This window comes from Cimex lectularius, unplaced genomic scaffold (assembly GCF_000648675.2).
Source record: "Cimex lectularius strain Harlan isolate CLEC.00 unplaced genomic scaffold, Clec_2.1 scaffold88, whole genome shotgun sequence".
NCBI classification, from domain to species: Eukaryota; Metazoa; Arthropoda; class Insecta; order Hemiptera; family Cimicidae; genus Cimex; species Cimex lectularius.
In genome coordinates, this window is record NW_019392660.1 from 443210 (window position 1) to 465395 (window position 22186).

General features: G+C 35.5%; 1 protein-coding gene and 1 non-coding gene across 5 annotated transcripts in view; both read right to left on the bottom strand.

Annotated features, from left to right (window-relative positions):
* LOC106668030 (phorbol ester/diacylglycerol-binding protein unc-13-like) overlaps positions 1-21066 on the bottom strand; it is a 210494-nt gene extending 189428 nt beyond the window's left edge. For all 4 annotated transcript variants that reach the window (XM_024224843.1, XM_014396429.2, XM_024224841.1 and 1 more), the window contains exons 1-2: positions 20393-21066; positions 373-436 (exon numbers count right to left, since the gene is read on the bottom strand). In XM_024224843.1, the coding sequence (XP_024080611.1) occupies positions 373-394 (22 nt within the window). In that variant the 5' untranslated portion in view covers positions 395-436; positions 20393-21066. The remainder of the gene's footprint in view (positions 1-372; positions 437-20392) is intronic.
* Positions 3048-3120, bottom strand: Trnae-uuc. Its single transcript has one exon. It is a non-coding gene; the product is annotated as a tRNA-Glu (tRNA).
* Positions 21067-22186: the final 1120 nt, after the last annotated feature.

Below are 22186 nucleotides of genomic sequence, written 5' to 3' on the forward strand. Positions count from 1 at the left end.
AACATAAAATTATCCAGCTTTGTTTCAGTAAAGTAAAACACTTGTTTGGTTTATGTTTACGCTTGTCAATTTTTTCATAATTTTAGTTCTAAATAGACCCTTCATTGTTTTAAAACATGATCATATTAAGCAAAAAATATTGGCTAGTTAGGACACACTAAAAAAAAATTCGTATGGGTATCACGCGACTTCTATCGACTGTGATTCCGTTAAAGTCTGTGGTTATAATGAGTTCGTGGTTGCAAGCCGTTTCGATCCTAGTTTCGACATCTATCGTAAACAGTCGGTAAAGATAGCGGAACAGACGGACTTGATTGTTTCTACTTATTATGTATACTAAAAGGCACCAATCGTTCAATTGTGAAAGCTTACCTGTTACACTAAGAAGAGACATCTTTGCCGATTTTCCTTTAGATCGCTTACTCCATATGTATTCCTGAAATTAAACAAAAAATCTGTAAAACCAGTACATATTATAGCAATTAAGCATAAATTGTAATTAGTCGTTAAATTTTATACAATTATGCGTTTGTAATAAAATTGGTTTGTCTACGATAGCTGTTTTTACATAAAGTGTTAGGCATATCGACTACCTTTTTACACACGAGTAATCTGAATCTCGGTATGGTTTGGATGAAACAACAAATTCATTTGTTATTCAAGCTTTCGATCAATCAGGTATCTATTTTAATCGGGGCAAAACAATCTTAAACTTCCATTGTAATATACTGCGTAAATTAATCATTATATGATTTACTCATGACTAATTCAATCATGATTAAACTTCAATCAAAATTCTTTATCATGATTGAATTAGTTAGATTTTGTCCAACTCTGGTCACCACCATGTTATTTTTGGTGTCACAAGTACATTACAATGGAAGTTTAAGATTGTTTTGCCCTGATTAAAATCTAACTAATTCACTCATGATTAAACTTCAATCAAAATTCTTTATCATGATTGAATTAGTTAGATTTTGTCCAACTCTGGTCACCACCACGTTATTTTTCGTGTCACAAGTATATCACAATGGAAGTTTAAGATTGTTTTGCCCTGATTAAAATCTAACTAATTCAATCAAAATTTTTAATCATGATTGAATTAGTTAGATTTTGTCCAACTCTGGTCACCACCATGTTATTTTCGGTGCCACAAGTATATCACAATGGAAGTTTAAGATTGTTTTGCTCTGATTCAAATCTAACTAATTCACTCATGATTAAACTTCAATCAAAATTCTTTATCATGATTGAATTAGTTAGATTTTGTCCAACTCTGGTCACCACCATGTTATTTTAGGTATCACAAGTATATCACAATGGAAGTTTAAGATTGTTTTGCTCTGATTCAAATCTAACTAATTCAATCATGATTAAACTTCAATCAAAATTCTTTATCATGATTGAATTAGTTAAATTTTGTCCAACTCTGGTCACCACCATGTTATTTTAGGTGTCACAAGTATATCACAATGGAAGTTTAAGATTGTTTTGCCCTGATTAAAATCTAACTAATTCAATCATGATTAAGAATTTGGATTGAAGTTTAATCATGACTTAATTAGACGCGTAAATTAATCATTATATGATTTACTCATGACTAATTCAATCATGATTAAACTTCAATCAAAGTTCTTAATCATGATAGATTTTGCCCAACTGTGGCTACAATGACGACCTTACCAAAATCCAATAGGTTACGGATAAAAATTTTGAGATGAGATTCGTGCTCAAGGCCAACCTTCAAAAAGTGTTATCATAAACGAAAACCAAAGTTACATAATTATTCTACAGATCTATTTTATCACAATCAAGACCCCTAGATGGTGTATTTTCCAAATAATGTAGAAATCTCTCCTTTCAAGTGGAATCAATTTTAATTCAAAGAAATATTTTTTCCATTGATCGATTTTACTTTTCAAAGCGTAGTTTGTTCTAGGATGTTTTTATTTTATTATTATTATTATCATTATTTTTTGCCTTTTCATAACGACGTAGTTTTACTTATAATTGGAAGATGTTTGATTTTGTTAAATAAGGTGTTGAAGGATTTTCCTTTTACTGAAATAAATTGCTGTTAGAATTTTTTTTTAAAATGATGAATTTGTGTATTTTTCATTTTATGAGCACCCATATGAACATGATTTATCGAACTTTAGTCATGACTAACTATATTATGACTAATTCACTAATTTCGTGGTCCGCTTGACCAACTAATATATTACAATTAATTAAGGTTTTTAGTTGAGATAAAAAAGTCAATGGCACGAAAGGGATTCGAACCCACAATCTTCGGCTTGATACGCCGCTGCTCTACCACTTGAGCTATCGTGACCTCGATCCACTCGGACACTAACTTCCCACCTCAACCGCACCTTTTGAATTTGGGATGGGAAGTTGGTGTCCTAGTGGATCGAGGTTAAGGATAGGCAATCCAATTTTCCTACAAGTATCCTCGCATACGTAAAGACTAAATATCAGAACTCGAAATAATGAAATAAAACCACATTTGAAAGAATTTGTAATATATCCTTAGGAGATTTTTATAATAGAAATATCATACGGCTGGCTTTTCAACATCCCAGCACCTACGTCCCAACAGTGCAACGTAAAACGTGAAAGTAGTCAGGTATTGACTTCTTTACCCTTTGAACTTATAGCCAACCAAAGAAACATAAATTTTTTATCGCCAATAAATTCATAACGCGAGCATTCCTACAGTAACAATAACGATAAACGACGTCAATCTAACCGTTGCGACCTTGCCCTTCATTTAATCGGATAATAACAATTCACGTTTTCGGTATTAGAAATATCGACTACATTTTCATCCACGCACGCTCTGTATCGAGATATAGTCTTGAAGAAAAAAGCAAATTCAGTTGTTAGTGCCAAGTTTTCGACCTATTTTAAAGTCATCAATATTACAAATATTCCACATTATGAAAAAACTATTTGAACAACTGAATTCATTAATTTTCGTCGTCCGCTTGACCAATTAATATCTTTCAATTTATTAAGGTTTTTAGTTGAGATAAAACAGTCAGTGTCACGAGCGGGATTCGAACCCACGATCTTAGGCTAGAAACGCCACTGCTCTACCACTTGAGCCATCGTGACTTCGATCCACCCGAACACTAACATCCCATCTCAACCCCACCTTTTTGAATTTTCCCTCCTTTTTGCCATTTTTCAAATGTATAATCTATTTGATTCTCGGCGACAAATGAAAAGGCCACGGACAGGTTTAGTGAAGATATACTTCATTGTAACTTATTAAATTCATTAATTTTCGTCGTCCGCTTGACCAATTAATATCTTTCAATTAATTAAGGATTTTAGGTGAGATAAAACAGTCAGTGTCACGAGCGGGATTCGAACCCACGATCTTAGGCTAGAAACGCCACTGCTCTACCATTTGAGCTATCGTGACCTCGATCTACTGGGACACTAATTTCCCGTCGTGAAAATTAATTTTTAGATTTCAATTAATTTTTTTCAATTTTTTATCTTAGTTAAATAAGTTAAATTTAAGAATTTAACAAGTTAAAATGAAGTATATCTTCTCTAAAGCTCTCTGTGGCCATTTGATTTGTCGCCGAGAATCAAATAGATTACACGATATTTTAAAAATGGCAAAAAGGAGGGGAAATTCAAAAAGGTGGGGTTGAGATGGGAAGTTAGTGTTGGATCAAGGGCACGAAAGCTCAAGTGGTAGAGCAGCGGAGTATCTAGACGAGGATCGTGGGTTCGAATCCCGCTCGTGACACTGACTTTTTTATCTCAACTAAAAACCTTAATTAATTTGTACAATTGATTTAACAATCAATATAGAACTTACAAAACAATCTGAAATATGTCTACAGGTTGACATATTTAATTTTTTTTACAGGCGATCCGAAATTTCTCTTAACTCAGTACTGTTACATTGCAAAGGTCTGTAACAGTATTGCAACCTTATTCTGGAGGTCCTATTGTCGTTATCAAAGACCTCTTTTTAAAATTAATAAGATAATAAAAAAATTGCCTAGTGTTACGACAAATTTATTAAAGACCTTACACTTAGATTTGTTCATTCATTTCTTTGGAGGAGTATTTTATTGCTACTCAATATTACTTAATGTTTTTCGACTATATAACTGTATACTCTTAACTACTATCACTCAGGACAAAACACTGGCAATCAAATATCATATTGCCACCACTATAAAGAAGGTCACACGAAAGGCAAAAAGGAGGGAAAATTCAAGAGGTGGGGTTGAGATGGGAAGTTAGTGTCGGAGCGGATCTAAGTCACGATAGCTCAAGTGGTAGAGTAGCGGCATATCTAGCCGAAGTTCGTGGGTTCGAATCCCGCTCGTGACACTGACTTTTTTATCTGAGGTAAAAATTTTAATTAATTAAATGATATTAATTGGTCAAGCGGACTAAAACTAGTGAATTTGACTGTGAATATGAATCATATGTTCTTATCGTTAACTTATCATATAGTAAAATACTTTCTATTCTTCTTCTATCAAATATTTTTATCGATTTGATCTTTAACCAACTCTTTATGGTAAAACGATAGTAAAGTTCCAAATGTGTCCGATAAGGAAGGAAAGATTGCTTGACGTCTCGCTCATGCTTGGACGATACGTTAGCTTCAGCACGAATGCCATTCGATAAGAGAACTGTCGTTGAACACGACAGGGAATATTTATGACCCTTCCGAATTTTCAATTGACAGTTTTATTATCTATACAATCAATACATATCTCGTTTTGTGTTTCTTTCTGTACATAGAGAGTGAATGTACTTATTACCGTAAATGTGAAATCTGAAAAGGCTGATGACGAAATATTTTGTAACCAATTGATTCTCAATTAGATTAGTTTAATCTGGCGTATAGAAACTATTTATCGATGTGTCCAATCTAATTGAAGGGTGCAATTCTTGGCTCCGTACAGACAGCGAGAAGGAATACCCCCCTCGATATGAGAATCGTTTTTGAGCAGGATAGGGGTTGAGCAGGTATTTGGGTCAGCTGTTTTCATACTTGGTATACTTGGAGTATACAGGGTTGTTTTATTGTATATGGTAGTATTAGTTTTCTGTCCCCTAATATTGAGATTGAATATATTTACTAGCGTGAATATCTAGTGTGAGTGGGCCTATGGCAAATATTGAATACCCCATCAACCCTCAATTAGGTTAGTTATTTTATACTAATACGTCCTATAAATATAAAGGATGATCGAGGAAGTTCGAGTACTTCTGAGTGAATTGTAAATAGGAAAGAATGTATTTAAGCGAGAGGGAGAGGGTTTGGATTTAAAAACTAACGGCGTTATATTATCGGCCGGTAATTTATTGTACATTGCAAAAGATACAATTGCTGATGAACCACAAAAAGTGAGCGGTGGTGAACCGCGTGTTCGTGCTTGAGCAGATTTGAGCTTATGTGAATCAGTAATCAGTATCAATGTGCGTTCTTATTTTTGAGATTTCATGAAGGAAATAGCCCCCATCATCATTTAATCATGGTATGTAGACATATTGATTGGGGAAAACTGAGTTTCTTGGTTTAAATAATTAATACAAATAAAGGTCGATCAGGCTATATTTGAAAGCCAATCAAACATTCCTAGTCATCGTGGGGAACAGTATCATGTATCATATTATTTTATTTATTAATATAGACGGGCAAGAAACCCATTTAGAAACATATAATAAATATATAGTTAAAACAATCTATAACACACAATATATATATATATATATATATATATATATATATATATAAATTCACTAGTTTTCGTGGTCCGCTTGATCAGTCAATATCTTTCAATTAATTAAGATTTTTAGTTGAGATAAAAAAGTCAGTGTCACGAGCGGGATCCGAACCCACGACCTTCATTGGTCCCATGGGCATTTCATTTGTCGCCGAGAATCAAATAGTCAAATAGATTACATGACATTTCAAAATTCGAGAGATGAGGTTGAGGTGGGAAGGAGAGGGGAGCTTTAGTGAAGGTATACTTCATTTTAACTTATTAAATTCAGTAGTTGAAAAATGGCAAAAAGGAAGTAAAATTCAAAAGGTGGGGTTGGGATAGGAAGTTAGTATCTGAGTGGATCGAGGTAACGATAGCTCAAGTGGTCAGAGCAGCGGCGTATTTAGCCGAAGGTCGTGGGTTCGAATCCCGCTCGTGACACTGTTCTTTTTTATCTTAACCAATACCTTTCATAAATATTAATTAATTGAAAATTAATTAAAATTTTGAAATAAAATATTTGCCTATGTAAACAATTTGTAATTAGTGTTCAAGTATTGCGAAATCTGGTCTACGATCGACTTATTAAGTTGGACGGATTAAACGCAGAAATTTTGAAACAAATGATGATCAGAATACACAAAGAAATAATATTCCATATATTCAAATGTTTACCCGCTGCCCTAAGCAACCATATTATGATTTTTATCCCAAAAAACTGCTCGATTAGAAGTCATTGCAGAGTAGAAGAATAAGCAGGTAGATCGGTACGCATAGGAAGGTATCACTCTCTGACGGATAGTAGTGCGGCTATGTAATGTCGAGAAGCGACTGTAAAAATTCGCTCAATGTCAGGTGGCTGTCAGAGTAGAGGAGTTCCATAATTTTGCAATAACTCTATATTTCCATTGGTGCCGAAAGAACCTTTGCTTCAAGTGACACTAGAGGGCATCTCGACACTATTTCACCGTAATTTCTCGAATACGAAACAACCACAGACAGTGGGGAGCTCATAAGCACAGAATTGGGTTTAGTGAGTCTCCCAATGGTGCCAGGTGCGACTGCCCTGAAGATTTAAACCACATAGTAATGGGATGTCCAGAATTTGTGAACCGCAAACGTACATTGTTAATAGGTATTAATGCCCAAACTGATTTAGGCAGACCCTTTTCTCGAGACGTTAGTAACCACGGGGTGAACAGATGTACATTAACTGTTATTTTTGTTTGTGAAAGCATCTTCAATTGTAAATTTTCCGAATTATAATTTGGGGACGTGGGGGGCAGGGAGCGGTTTCTCTCTCTCTCGGGATGGTTAAGTCCCGGGTAGTTTGGGAGATGTGGACATTTCCATGCTTACAATTTAAATGGTTGTTATCCACAGCTCTCGGGTACGTCCGTAATAGTGAAAAGGAGAATACTCCAGTTGGGCGTCTTGGGTGGACGGGGTTATCCGGTCCTTTCACCATTGATAAAACTGCACAGCTGATGAGATAAGGCAAAGCCAAAGAAACCTTGGATGAAGTTAGAAGCACGTTTTATAACAAATGTTCCTTTTATTCTCTAACGTACAACATAAAAACCAACTGAGCGAGCCTTCCTGAATCATAATAATGTGTAGAGATTAGTGACCGTTAATCGATAGTTATTCAGATATCATGAGATGCGGTCGGATGTGATGTAGGTTTCAGAAAAACATTTTCTTTATCGTGCCAACGTTTCGATCTTTTATTAAGATCATCTTCAGGGCTCAAAGTGTTTGTCTTCTGTGTAATTGTGCCATCCTTGCGTGTCGTGTTGAGAGTGGGCACTTTGAGCCCTGAAGATGATCTCAATAAAAGATCGAAACGTTGGCACGATAAAGAAAACGTTTTTCTGAAACCTACATCAAACCCGACCGCATCTCACGATATCTGAATAATCATAATAATATCTCTAAACCATTTAATAACTATTTTCACAATAACAACTAACATTTCACACGCATTAACACGACGTTCGACAACAGAAACAAATTCCACTCTAATGATAATCACGGACAACATTTTAACAACTAGACAATTTTGACGATCCCAATCTTTTATAGGTCAAGAGCATTCAACAAACCACATGCTTAGAACATACTCTATGCGATCCGTGGAAAGCCTCGAATGTCAGACTTCAGGTCCCCCTACGAATTAACAGACTGCGAAAAGATACAAACAAACCGTGTCCTGCGAGACAAAATAATCAAATTGGAACGCAGCATTAATACTTTGACAGAAAAAGTAGACAATTTTTTAGAATTCGCAAAGAATCGAAAGGAGGTCCCCCGAATAACAACTAAACGCTGTTTCTCAATCCCTACCACACTTTGTTAACCGGTCTGGATCCTCCGAAAGTTATATTGCCCCTTTTGCATGACCTGAAAACGCAATCTTAGATAATGGCCCTTTCACCATTTCAACTTCCACAGGAAAGAAAGAAGGAGAAACATCTTCCAATTAAAACCTTTACAATATTTTCAAAAAGCCAGTGATAACAAAGTTTCATATTTTTCCATTTCCAGATAAACACCATGTTCCGTTAGGATAAAAGACCATGCAAAATCTTGGCATCACAATAACAATTCTTTCTTGTTCACGAAGACTCTATTTCGAGCAACCAGAAGTAAATAAGAAAAATATAAACCTTAAAGCAACAAAGAACGAGGTTATTGGCGATGAATCCAAACAGGTGATGGCTATTTGCCCCGATCCTATCCGACATCGATGAAATAAGCACTTGTAAGAGATACGATTCAGTAATGGCCAATTGCCACGGAAGGTCGATACGTTTGGCTTCAAAAGAAATGAAGGACGAAATACATGACTTAATTAGAAGGGTGCATATGAATTCGGAATAAAGGACTAAAACATTCAATTTATTAAATTCACTAGTTTCCGTGGTCCGCCTGACCAATTAACATCTTTCAATGACCAGCACGTCAGATAAGTCGAGTTGTTCAGAGGAGAAAGATTATTAAATATCTAGGACCCAATAGTCTAGTCCCTAGGAGGCCTAAAGGGAAAAAGTGCCTTTCTATCATTGTAATAAAACACTTCAGCATTTAGACTAATTAGTCAAATTAGACAAATATGCATATAAACCCTTCTATCAACTATAAACGGGGGTTCACTCTTATTGTAGATTTTGTTCGTTATAGTGTCGGTCTCTCTATTCTAATATTTTATGTGTGGTGATTAGTGACGGTTTGACGATGATTATTCAGAAATCGTGAGATGCGGTCACATGCCGGAGTGATCTCAATATAAATACAAAAGATGGGGAAGTTTAAAGACGAGATGAACGGTGAAATTATTTCGTAATATGTAGGCCTTCGACCTAAAATGTACGCAATAAAAAAGAAGGAACAAATAATCAAAATGTTAAAAGGGGTGCAGAAAATAGTCATAAAAATCAAATATCGTACGAAGATTATGTGAATTACCTTTTCAAAAGCTTGTCTTAGAAATAAAATGTATTTGATCCAATCACGCCTTCACAAAGTCAGTTACCGATTGCTTAGAAAAGATTTCATTCAACTCTCACGATGATAAACGTTTCACTTTAAACAACGGAATTTCAACCTTAGTTCTGGGTCATTTTACAGTCGATTTCGAAGAAAATGACTAAATTTTTTTAAACATGAATAAAGAATATTATTTATTTATATAGTTGTATTAGTTGTAAAAGCTCGAGAAGTTGAGCAAATCGTATGTGATTTCTGTTTGTTTGTTTTGTATTAATTTTTATGTGTGGTGATTAGTGACCGTTAATCGATATTTATTTAGAAATCGTGAGATGCGGTCTGGTGTGATGTAGGTTTCAGAAAAATATTTTCTTTATCGTGCCAACGTTTCGATCTTTATTGAAATCATCTTCAGAGCTTAAAGTGTTTGTTTTTTGCGTACCTGTGCCATTGTTGCGGGTCGTGTGGGCATTCACTTTCTGAAATCTATAAGAAATGTGAATTGATAACTCAGTTTTGAACTCAGTGAATAAATTAACTAATATTTTATTAGGGTTTATATATATATAAAAAACAATGAAACTTCATTCTGGACAATTGTTCTTATTTTAGAGAATTCGGAAGAAAAATTACAGGAACTGTTGTTCTCCTATGACATTTTGCAAACAGCCTATACACCAGGAATTTATTTTGGAAAATGTGATAAAGGATGCCGCTAATTAGACAGGAAACAATAATCAGAACCTTCGTCGAGCTTTCAAAAAAAATTCCTTTCATCAGGACTTGATATTCAAAACATTTCAATTAATAAGTTGAAAAACAATCTAATACTGGTCATCTAGGTGAGCTCATATCAAACTATAATTACTATTTAAAAAGGTTTCAAAACAGTGTTGCTTCTGTATGATTAGCTTAAACAAGGGTTCAATAACTACAAAATAAAAATAAATAAGCATCTTTAACAATTAATATAAACCCAAGTGAGCAATAATGTGCAGATATAACAATTAAAATCTTAGCCCCACATAAAAATAATAACTTCACTAGTTTTCGTGGTCCGAGTGACCAATTAATATCTTTCAATTAATTAAGGTTTTTAGTTGAGATAAAAAAAGGACAGTGTCACGAGCGGGATTCGAACCCATGACTTCGGCTAGATACGCCGCTGCTCTACCACTTGAGCTATCGACACCTCGATCCACTAAGACACTAACGTCTCATCTCAAGCGGAAGGTCGTGGGTTCGAATCTCGCTTATGACACTGACTTTTTTTATCTCAACTAAAAACTTAACTAATTGAAAGATAATAACTATGACACAGATCGCAACAATAGACTGGTTCGAATAAATTTATACAATATTATAACACTGGAGAGTTTTTTTGTCATTTCTACAATTGCAGCACTTTCATCTGTACTGTAAATCGTTTCTTTACATGGCCTTCTGCTCATATTCTTTCATACTACAAAGCTTTTAGATTATCCTAGTCAAGACTGGGGTCTAAGTCTAGACATGGTCAGACAGCGTAGTTGCATTCTTGTCTACGTTTAGTATGTCCGACTTATGTCCAAATATTCGATTTTAAATTAAATCTTTAGTTTGGTCATAATTGGCAGTGCATGAAAGACCATTTAATTTGTATATTACTTTACAATTAATTAAGGTTTTTAGTCGAGATGAAAAAAGTTAATGGCACCTTATGAGTTTTCCCTCCTTTTGCCATTTTTCAAATGTCATGTAATCGGTTTGGATTCTCGACAACAATTGAAATGGCGACGGAGAGCTTTATTGAAGTGTACTTAATTTTTAATTCATTAAATTCACTAATTTCGTGGTCCCCTTGACCAATTAATACTTTACAATTAATTAAGGTTTTTAGTCGAGATGAAAAAAAGTTAATGGCACGAGAGGGATTCGAACCCACGACCTTCGGCTAGATACGCCGCTGCTCTACCACCTGAGCTATCGTGACCTCGATCCACTCGGACATCAACTCCCCATCTCAACCCCACCTTATGAGTTTTCCCTCCTTTTGCCATTTTTATATTTCATCTCGACTAAAAACCTTAATTAATTGTAAAGTATTAATTGGTCAAGCGGACCACGAAATTAGTGAATTTGTATATTACATTATTTTTATAAAATTGTGGTACTTTGTATATTAATGTTGAGTAAACATTTTTGTATAGACTATTTTTATACTTAAGAGCTATGTTTATGCCTAATTCTTTAAATGTAACTCTAAATACATATTTGTTGGACAAATAATAAAATGCTAGTCTTTTAAATATTCTATTAGTATTAACAGGTATGTTATCAGGTACGTTCTTATCTGGTGCTATACGCTCATCATTATTACGGACATTATATGATAGTAATCTATCATTAAATCAACCTAATACCTACGTGCTAACTTTAAGATAACTGTCCTTTAATGATATTATACTAGCTTAGATGGGCAATTCTTTAATAGATTTATTAGATCTATGTGCGAAATACTGTCTATTAAATTACGTGGTAAATTAATGATTCGTAATTGATTGTTGAGAATGAATGCTTAAAGTTCTACAATATCTGAGAAAAACGTTAGTTTTCTAAATCTGAGTCTTGATATTGGAACCTCAACAAATAAGCATTACATCCATATATGCTAACATCCCATTTACGAACGAAAGAACGTTGTTTTCTGTCTAATTGACCTTATTCCTGATCACGTTTTCTACTTGTTTTATTTATTAATACAAATTTAGTATAAATGTGTGATTCTCCAGTTAAAAAATGAGAAAGTACGACAGTCAATCAAGATACGTTCAAAAATTTATCTAAAATATATAACAAGTTTGGAGGAAAAAAGTGGAAATATTTTCATTTTTGTTCATTCAGTAGGATGAAGATGAAAAAAGAGAGAAAAGTAGAAAACAAGAGAGAGAGAATGAGAGAGCGAAAGATAAAGTGAGAGGGTCAATAAATATTAAAATGAAATGAATAAATTAACAATATTTTTCGGTTGGACCTATAAATAATTTTGACCCTACTTTACTTATAGCACTTATTGTTGAGATTTGAGTTTATAATTGTCATAAAGCGTTGATTAGCCAATTAATGTAGACATATTGAGTGTTTAAACTTAATATTCGCGAATTTAACAATTTCAACAACTTCTAAAGGTCGAGGCTGTCTTTTAAAAATCAATCAAGTGGTCTAGATTTTGGTGAAGAAAAAAATACTTAACAGTAAATATTACATTCACTAGTTTTCACAATATTTCGACCTCGATCCACTCGGACACTAACTTCCCATCTCAACCCCACCTTTTGAATTTTCCCTCCTTTTTGCCATTTTTCAAATGTCGTGTTATCTATTTGATTCTCGGCGACAAATGAAATGGCCACCGAGAGCTTTAATGAAGCTTCATCATTTAGCTCATTAAATTCACTAGTTTTCGTGGTCCGTTTGACCAATTAATTAAGGTTTTTAGTAGAGAGAGTATTACATTTTTTCGACAAGTTAAAATTTCGATAAGAAGCAGCTATAAGTCTGACATTTAGAAATACTATTTCTGAAGCTTTATACGTTGAGGCATTTAATTAACAAACTTTAGCTAAACGACGTTCATTGGGCCCCAGGCGTCGAGCAAGCTTGCTATGCAAATGATGGATACGATGAAAATCGTGATCTCAATGCGCCGCAATGAAAACAGAGGAATTATGATTAATGCTATAACCCTATTTAATATTGATTAATTCACTGTAATAATTTTACTTTTTTATTTTATTAAACTGATACAATAACTGAATAATAAACAGGTTGTACGCAACTTTTTATTTAAAACAAACTCTAAAATAAGGCAGTAGAAAAATTTCCGATTTTCAACTAGCTTCGACTAGCACTTTTACATAGGAAAACTTAGAAAATGTAACAATAATAAGTAATTGTAACAGAATGTTTCGGTCGATATTTTGCGGCTGACGCATGTGGGGATTCCGATGAATTGATGCAATTGAATAAATGAACTGTTTTTTATTCATATATTATTTTCATTACCCATTCATTATATGAAACGACATTTTAACCTGGGAAATTTATTTGCAGTTTTATACATTTTCTTTTCCTAGAGAATGCATTCACTACCTAAATACTACCATATTCCAAAATTACTAAAATTAATATTATTATATTTATTAAATTCACTAGTTTTCGTGGTCCGCTTGACCAATTAATTTCTTTCAATCAATTAAGGTTTTTAGTTGAGATAAAAAAGTCAGTGTCACGATGGGGATTCGAACCCACGATCTTCGGCTAGATACGCCGCTACTCTACCACTTGAGCTATCGTGTCCTCGATCCACTCGGACACTAACTTCCCATCTCAACCCCACCTTTTGAATTTGCCCTCCTTTTTGCTATTTTTGCCAGGGAAAATTCCAAAGGTGAGGTTGAGATGAGAAGTTAGTGGAATTTTCCCTCCTTTTTGCCATTTTTCAAATGTCGTGTAATCTATTTGATTCTCGGCGACAAATGAAATGTCCACGGAGAGCTTTAGTGAAGGTATACTTTAATTTTAACTTATTAAATTCGCTAGTTTTCGTGGACCGCTTGACCAATTATTATCTTTCAATTAATTAAGGTTTTTTAGTTGAGATAGATAGAGGATTGAGGTCACGATAGGTCAAGTGGTAGAGCAGCAGCATATCTAGCCAAAGATCGTGGGTTCGAATCCCGCTGGTAACACTGACTTTTTTATCTCAACTAAAAACCTTAATTAATTGAATTATATTTACTGTTATTTTCTTTCATCTCCCATTGTAGTATAGATTTTTAATCTAATAAAATACCAAAGTATAATGTACCTTAAGTACAATTTTATGAATGTCAAGGTGTCTATATGTCTCTTCCTTAATTTCTAAATTGTCCATTTATTATGATTGCATGACTAAACTTGAAGTTCGTGCAATCGAACGAAAAGAGGTTTATTTACCTTATACTTTTCAACATCTTCAAATCAACAGATTAGTAATTTAACTGCCAGTGTTGTAGTTAATTTGGTTGAAATTTGTTACAATCGCCAGTATGGTCAGCTATGTTAAAGCACTTTGGGATTTCACCTAAAGCATTTTGGAATTTCACGTAAAACATTTGAATAATATATTCACATATTGTTTCCATTATTACTTATTTCTTCAAATAACATTTTCGCCCAGAGGATATGTTTCTGCGGTGTTTTATTGAAAAACGTTTGTACTTCAAGCTCTTCGGACTACCCGTTTAGGCCAGGTTGACAGACTGACAGTTGAAGGGTCCAGTGGAAAAATGATGACGTTTCATTTTTTCAACATTTCAGAAACACTAAATTTAAAGTTTTATGACTACTGGTGTAATAGTTGCTTTTTTGATGTTTGATTCAATAATTGTAATAACATTTAGGGTTCTTGCTAAGTTCTCATGATCAAAAAACCATTACACCCTCATTTCGAACCCAGGAACAAATAATAAAATACCATGATTACGAAATTTCATTATTAATTTCAAAGATGAACAGACAAGTGAAACGAAAATTCTGAAATGATATACTACGGTCAAAATTTTAGATTAATTATTGTAAAAACAAAACTGAAAAAAAGTTAAAAAGCTCTAAGCTAAAAAGTTGTACGTTTATCATCGTCTACCTCATAATCAAAATAAACATCATCCTGAGTATCCCTGGCAGTTCGATCTGTGATCAAATTCTTGTAAAACCTCCTGGCAACTTCGTTGGTGAGACGTTGTCAGGTGTTGCAAGTCATATTTTTCCAAATTAATAGGAAGGGGCCCATCGTAGGAGTTACGAAGCTGCTGTTTTGGTGCAGGGTCTTCCCCCTTTTTTGCCTTTGTGGCACCACAACACGTTGTGCTTATTATAAGCTCGATAGAATGAAGTGCGGTGGTGTATATACTGTGGTGTGTAAGAGATATAAGTGTAAGAGATACTTCAAAGATCGAATCGTTCTTGTGGGATGGGACATTTCGATTTGTACATCAGTACTAAGTAATTCGTCCACGATTTGAAAAATTCCCACTTACAATGGATAACAGTGAACGGTTAGGGTTTGCATCTCCTCGGACCAATCACATCTCTCCATCCTTGAGGCATATCTACACAGAATTTTTGGTTAATCATGCTCATATCTCTATCGCACTCCAGATAGCTATGGCCACGGATGGGAAAGAAAACTTTTACAAAATATATTCTCCCTTTTTCTGTTGCGAGATGGTGAAGGAATCACAGATCAGTAAAATTTTTATTTTGCCCTGCACATGAGTCACAAAAAATTATAAACGTTCTGACTGCTGTGGAAGAATTCTTAAATGCCGGAGATGGATCCTCATCATTCTTCATTAGGCGCACAGGAGTCCCATCGTTCTTCCACTGTGCCGCCCATTTTCAAACGCGATTATTAGTGGAATCTAATTGGTTTTCCCTAGCCATATTTGGCGGGTTAATAGTTAATGTCACAAGCCAACAGATGCCGGTGAAATCTCGATTCTGACAAAAAATGGACCCTCATCGTTTTTCCACTGTGCCCTTCAATTACTTTTAGGCTAAAGCCCGCGTACTTATACGGTTTGTAGGTTTCCGAGGTTTATCGATGTGTCCACTTTTTTGTAGGGTTCAATTCCTTGGTTACATATAAAGAGCGTGTAAGAATGCCAGCCACATAATATGAGAATTGTGCTTGAGCAGGTCAGCGAGTATTTGGGTCATCTAATTTTTGGAGGAAACAGGGTTGCTTATCGTATATAATACTGGTTGTTTTTTGTTCCTAGCTCGTGTTGGCAGTGGTTGTATTTGTTGGTGTGGAGAAGTAGTGTGCGCGGGCCGATGGCGGAATATTAACTACCCTTCGACTTTTAGAATAGTAATGTCATATGTGTAAAACGTGATGGAGCAAATGATATGTAAATAAGTAGGAATGTATTTTAGGGTGGGTGTCAGTCTGTATGGATTTAGTAACTAATTATGTTGGGGACTGAAATTTCCTAGCTCTTTGTAGCCCCTGTAGCCTAACCTTAGTAGCTGGACGGATAAGATCGAGATCTGACTACCACACAGTGTTGGTTATTCTCGAGTTTTGCACGTAATTTATTGTATAAAAAATGAAATTGCCTGTGGACTGCGAGACTTGATAAGCTCAGCTCTATACTTGCGTGTGCAAATTTGAGCTTATATAATTCAATAAATCTTTGATGTTTTATGCAACTTCTTTGTAAGACAAAGAAAACATATATTGGCTAATTACTACTGTTCTTTGAAATTTACTCATCAGTAAGAATCTTCATTTCCTTGTCCTGATTTTTCACCATTGTGATGTAGATTGTTCTGGAAACATTGTGTTTGGCATAGTTCTAAATATTCCCTATCGCTTTTTTCACATGAAAGACACTGGATGGACAATGGATAATATGCGTCTCTAAAAGTTTCTAATACTCAAGCTTACGGTACACTGTTATTCAAACAGAAAGAAAGAGGAGTATGGAGGAACAGGAGCTGAACATTTTATCTCGTAAGCCCTACACCTTACCTCACCCCTCTTCCTACCACAATCCCAATCCCAATCTCACATGCCAGCCCAAATCCAAGGTGTTATGCGATCCGTACCGATGGATGTAAGGAAACTGTACCAATAACGGAGCCTCAAGTACCAGGTGACCCCTTGACTAAGCAACCTTACACACACCGGAAAGAGGCCTTCCTCTGGTGGGGACCTATAGATCAGTCATACTCGTGGGAATCATATGGATGAACCAAGAGAAATAAACACACTGGGAGAACCTACAAATGCAAAGGAAGACCCCACAAACAAACTTATGGAAATTTAAGAGGGACTCCAAACCTTCTTCAACTCCCATAAACCAAGAATTGGAAGACAATCTCCTCGGGAGGTATTCATAAAAAGACGGAACCTCTCAATGGAGGTGGCGGAGAAGATTGAAAAATTACACCTCAAACCCAAGAAAGTATCAAAGGCTCAGAAGAATGAAATGACAATCGAACGAGCTAAACAAATGCCTATCCTGACAAATCAAATCCCTAATGTTCATTTCTGGACTCCTGCACCGAGGCCGACGACTGCTAACGTTGACCACAAAAAACCGAGGCAGTCGCCAAACAAAAGTGGCAAAAGGGATAGATCATTAGGTAGCACCCCATCATTTATTGGAACTGCTCGTAGGACATATCCCAAAGAAAACAAAATTCGGAGAGGCATTTGGGAACAAGCCATCCCTCAAAAATAGTTGGTGGGGAGAGCAATGAGACATATCAGCAAGTCCTCTAAGCGCTAAAACTAGCCGTAGTGATAGAGGAATACATGGACAAAGAATTAACAGCAAATCAGGGCTGAGTCGTTCATCCTAGCTGAGATCTGACAGCTGTAAAAACTCTCAGCTCAGGAATGGGTACGTTGAAAAAAAGGGCTGTCCTGATAACCTGCAAAAACCATAGTGCCAAGGAATGGTTGGCAACGGTAACTACCATCCACCCTTGGAATGGGCAAACCTCAGGGAAGTGCTTTACAGAGAAATCATAAAACTTACTAGGGTGGCCATGTGGGTGCCGGACCTTCTGGGCACAACGAACACTCCCACTATTGTCGGGTTGAGGAATTCTCAAAACCCAGGTATCAATACCTGGCAATGGAGCGTCATCCGCCGAACAGTAGAAAGCAAAGATCTAACACTAGTGGTAGACATAGATGATGCACCCTTTGGGGCTCTTAGCAAAGCCAATTTAAAATTTTATGTTGGCTTTGCAATGAAACCCCTCAGAGTCATCAGAAAAGCAGTAAAGAATGATGCTGAGGGTGGTTCAAGTTCAATCAAACCTCGAGCATAATAAATCTGCAACACTTACGCTTCAAGTCAATAAGTTATTGATATTGTGTGGCAGTGTCTGGGGAGATATTAAATAGTGACCATCGACACATATGAACATGAAGCCTGCCCATAAAAAGATAATCTGCTAGTGGAATGACAAAATAAGAACACACTAAGAAAGAAAACCTGCCATCTTTGGATTATAGCGAGAAAAACTGGGAATACTGTGGGACACAATAAAATCATAACAGAATACAAGACTGAGACCAAAAAGGCAAAACAAGAATCGTGAAGGAAATATTGCAAAGAAGTTGAAAACTTCACTGAAGCAAGTAGCTTCCACAAAATCCTTCCTAAAGACCCTATAAACTCGGAATTCTAAATCTAAAACGCACAAACACGAAGGGAAAGATAAGAAATGCTAATAAGTACAAACTTTCCGGAATCAACCTGAAAATAAGGGACAATATTGAACCCGTCATAAGCCACAAAGCCTGCAGGGAAGATTTGCAAACTGCCAAAACAGGCATTTTGAAAAAAAATGAATGGGCCATTGACAATTTTAGTCCTTTCAAATCTCCAGAAACAAACGGGATATTTCCAGCACTATAAAAGGAAAAAATAACACTAACCCTCTAATTGTAAAAATATACACAAGCTGCCAGGCAATGGGATACATTCCTAGCACATGGAGAACTGTAAAACTATTTTAGTTACTATAATTTTTCAAATGCAAGATTATTATTTTAAGAATTTATGTTTTCATGTATGAAATGAAAATCATGTAGTCAGACCTACCTAGCTCTATCGATTCGGTTCAATTAAAATATCTAAGTAGGATAATTATTTTATAAATTATATATTAATAGTTGGGTAACATAGTAATGAAAGAAAAGAATTATAAATGCTGACTATTTGTATCTATCCATTTATTTTATAAAAAATTGAAAGTATGTAGGGTTCGAATGCAGGGGTCGCTTAGATTTGAACCCGGGACCTTTATCTTTCAGTGATGACCGCTTTGTCGACTGCTATAGCTTTGCAGCCAGTGCCCATGATTGATAATGCTGATTGAATTTTATAAATAAAACATAATTATCCTGAAAAGTTAACGAAGTTGTACATTTTGAACTTTGGTTTTCCATTAGAATATAAATAAAGGCAAATAGTTAGTACAAAATAAGGTTTGGTGATTAGTGACCGTGAGTAGAAATACTTTGAATATAAAAAATATTTTTTCATTGTATAAATTCACTTTTTTCCACGTCCTACATGTATTTGTTAAATTTAAACAATGTTTTAAATCCCAGGCCCTGAAGATGATCTCAATAAAGATCGAAACGTTGGCACGATAAAGAAAACGTTTTTCTGAAACCAACATCACACCAGACCGGATCTCACGATTTCTGAATAATCATCGTACAAAATAATCCAGATCTTTCATTAAAAAATGAGTTGAACCATAAGGAATTTTACGATAACATAAAAAATAAATTTAAAAAAAGATCACTAGGGGATTTTTTTTAATTGGCTCTAAATATTTATGATTGAAATGGTTAGTAGGTTTGTACGGATTCAAATACATTTGATATTTTTCCTATTTATACACACACTTTCTCCTAAAAATTATTTGGTTTTGTAGTAAAAATAGTTTAATTCATTTTTATTTGACTTTTCATAATCCTCCAATGTCTATAAATTAATACATAATATATATTTCTATTTGATTTAAGTGATTAAATTTTACATTCACCGAAATTCTATCCAATATTAATGGGTTAACTCAGGACTAACTAAATAAAATTGTCTATTAAAAAGACGTGTCACTAAATAATAATAATAATAATATCTGTACGATTTAGTATATTGTTATCCAATTTTAAAATTGCTAAAAATGGATAAAAGTTTCTTTCTGTGTATTTTTTTAAACATCAAAAGTGAACTATACGTCTGTTGTTCACAATGCATTGATTATTTATGTTTGACAGATATTACAAAATGATTATTGTATAATTCCCTAATTAATAATTTCATGCACCGTGTTTTTTACAGCATGAATCCATGTTTTCCTTTCGATTGTTTAACCTTTCGGGTTAAGGTTATGAGTGCACGGTCCTCGATTATAGCCTAGTAATACGAAAGTATAACCTTCGCGTTTAATTTTTTAATCTGTATGTAGTATGTTATAACATTATTAAAATAATGTATAAGTAAATGTATAGGTGAGACAATATCATCTTTACTGGTGGGGAGGGGGTGAGCGGACAATTGTTGGCGAATGTATCCTGTACATACCTTTGACTAGTATCCCTTAAGGTCTCGGGGGTGCGAAAGCACGCACACACACACACACACACTCACACACACGCACCTACAGAGACCGATCACAGATAAGGAAAGGGGTGGGAAAGAGAGAACCCGTGCACGACTCCCTGTGCAGAGAGGGCACCTAACTGAGACTGCCACCCCTCAACTGCACAGAGAGGTGTGTGACGTCATCGCCATGGCAACTCCCCTCTGTTGTCGTAGGAGGAAGGGCGTATGACCTCCTTTATGACCTCCCAGTGTCTCGACGAGCCAGTGGTTGAGTGGATACACCACTTCCCGGGAAGCACCCAGATCGTGCACTGAACGCCAGACCTAGAGATCAATAAAGATCCGGTTACGTCACCGGTCGACGCTAGCGTCACCTTCAACTCGCAGCAGCAACCCCTACGCATTCCACTACCTAACTGTCATCATATTGATTTAGCCCGGTTCCACATTTAGAATTTCGATCTCAACCGACCACCCACCACCCTTGTATCAACTTTGGCTTCGAACGTTCCGCCTCCTCACCCGGTCGAAAATGACGGTGCGGCCCAATGACCTAGATGTTTGAAGCCTCGGGACTGAACTGATCGTCACTCGCCGGCCTCTTGCTAATTACCAAATTATCAGTCAAATTCAACCAGGTGTAAAAAAAATCATCTTTTATACTAAGTTCTTTCATCTCTAGTTCACAAGTCCCTGTCCTTTCCAAAAAGATAGTTCCTACTCACAGTACGTTGTTTTGCAACGATCAGGATTTCGAGCCCTTTAGCTCATCATCAGGTTGAAACTTTCAATCTCCAAAATTCGGATCGTTGCAAAACAACTTACTGTGAGTAGGAACTATCTTTTTGGAAAGGATTGAACACCAACTCACTCCATCATTCGTCATTTCCATAAGTCCCTCTATTTTTCAAGTCTTTCATCTGACGGAGCAAATACGCTTGGTCTCTATATTTGCTTTGCGAGTTATCAATTTGATACGCAATATGACTAAATTCATTCATCCTCGTTTTGCATCAGGTTCCTAAATCCAACATTTTTTTTCCAGCAGTCAGCATCTATGGCCATTATAGGCACCTCGCATATTAACAATTCTCGCATTTTCGAGTAGGGTATTTTGGTACCCCACTCTGTTCGTTACTTGTCACCCGCCCCCTTATAAACTGTTAATTTCCCTCAATTAAAAGAACAGCTTTCACACATATTGATAGGTTACCGAGGTACTCGATATTCCGTCAGTAACCTGTCCTCACTCATAACAACACTAATATTTGGCGGACCGTCATGGTACTGCGCATTCCGACGACGCCCCTCATTTATACACACCTACACTGTTTAAACATATAAACATACACTCCATCCTTGCTAATAAATACATTCATTCCAATAAATACGCTCATCCACTACACACATTCACTATATACAGTTAAAAACAACAGATAAAATCCATCATTCACTCTCCACCAAAAATCCGAGCCGTCGTGGTACTGAATATTCATCGAGCAGCCCATTCTTACTCACAACATTCACTGCAACATTCTCGCCAATAAATACATACATACGAAATCCAAAGTTCTACTAAGGGGATGGATCAATTTTTTTTTCATGCTAGAAAATCTAAACATGGGGGTTAATGTTTACCTACTTGTTAATTTTTATTCATTTGCTTTGTCCATTACCCCCATTCTTTTTTCACCTTCTTTTTCTAATTCTCTATTTTATGTGTGTGCGTGTGAGCGTATATGCATCACCCACGTCCGCACGCAGTGCATAATG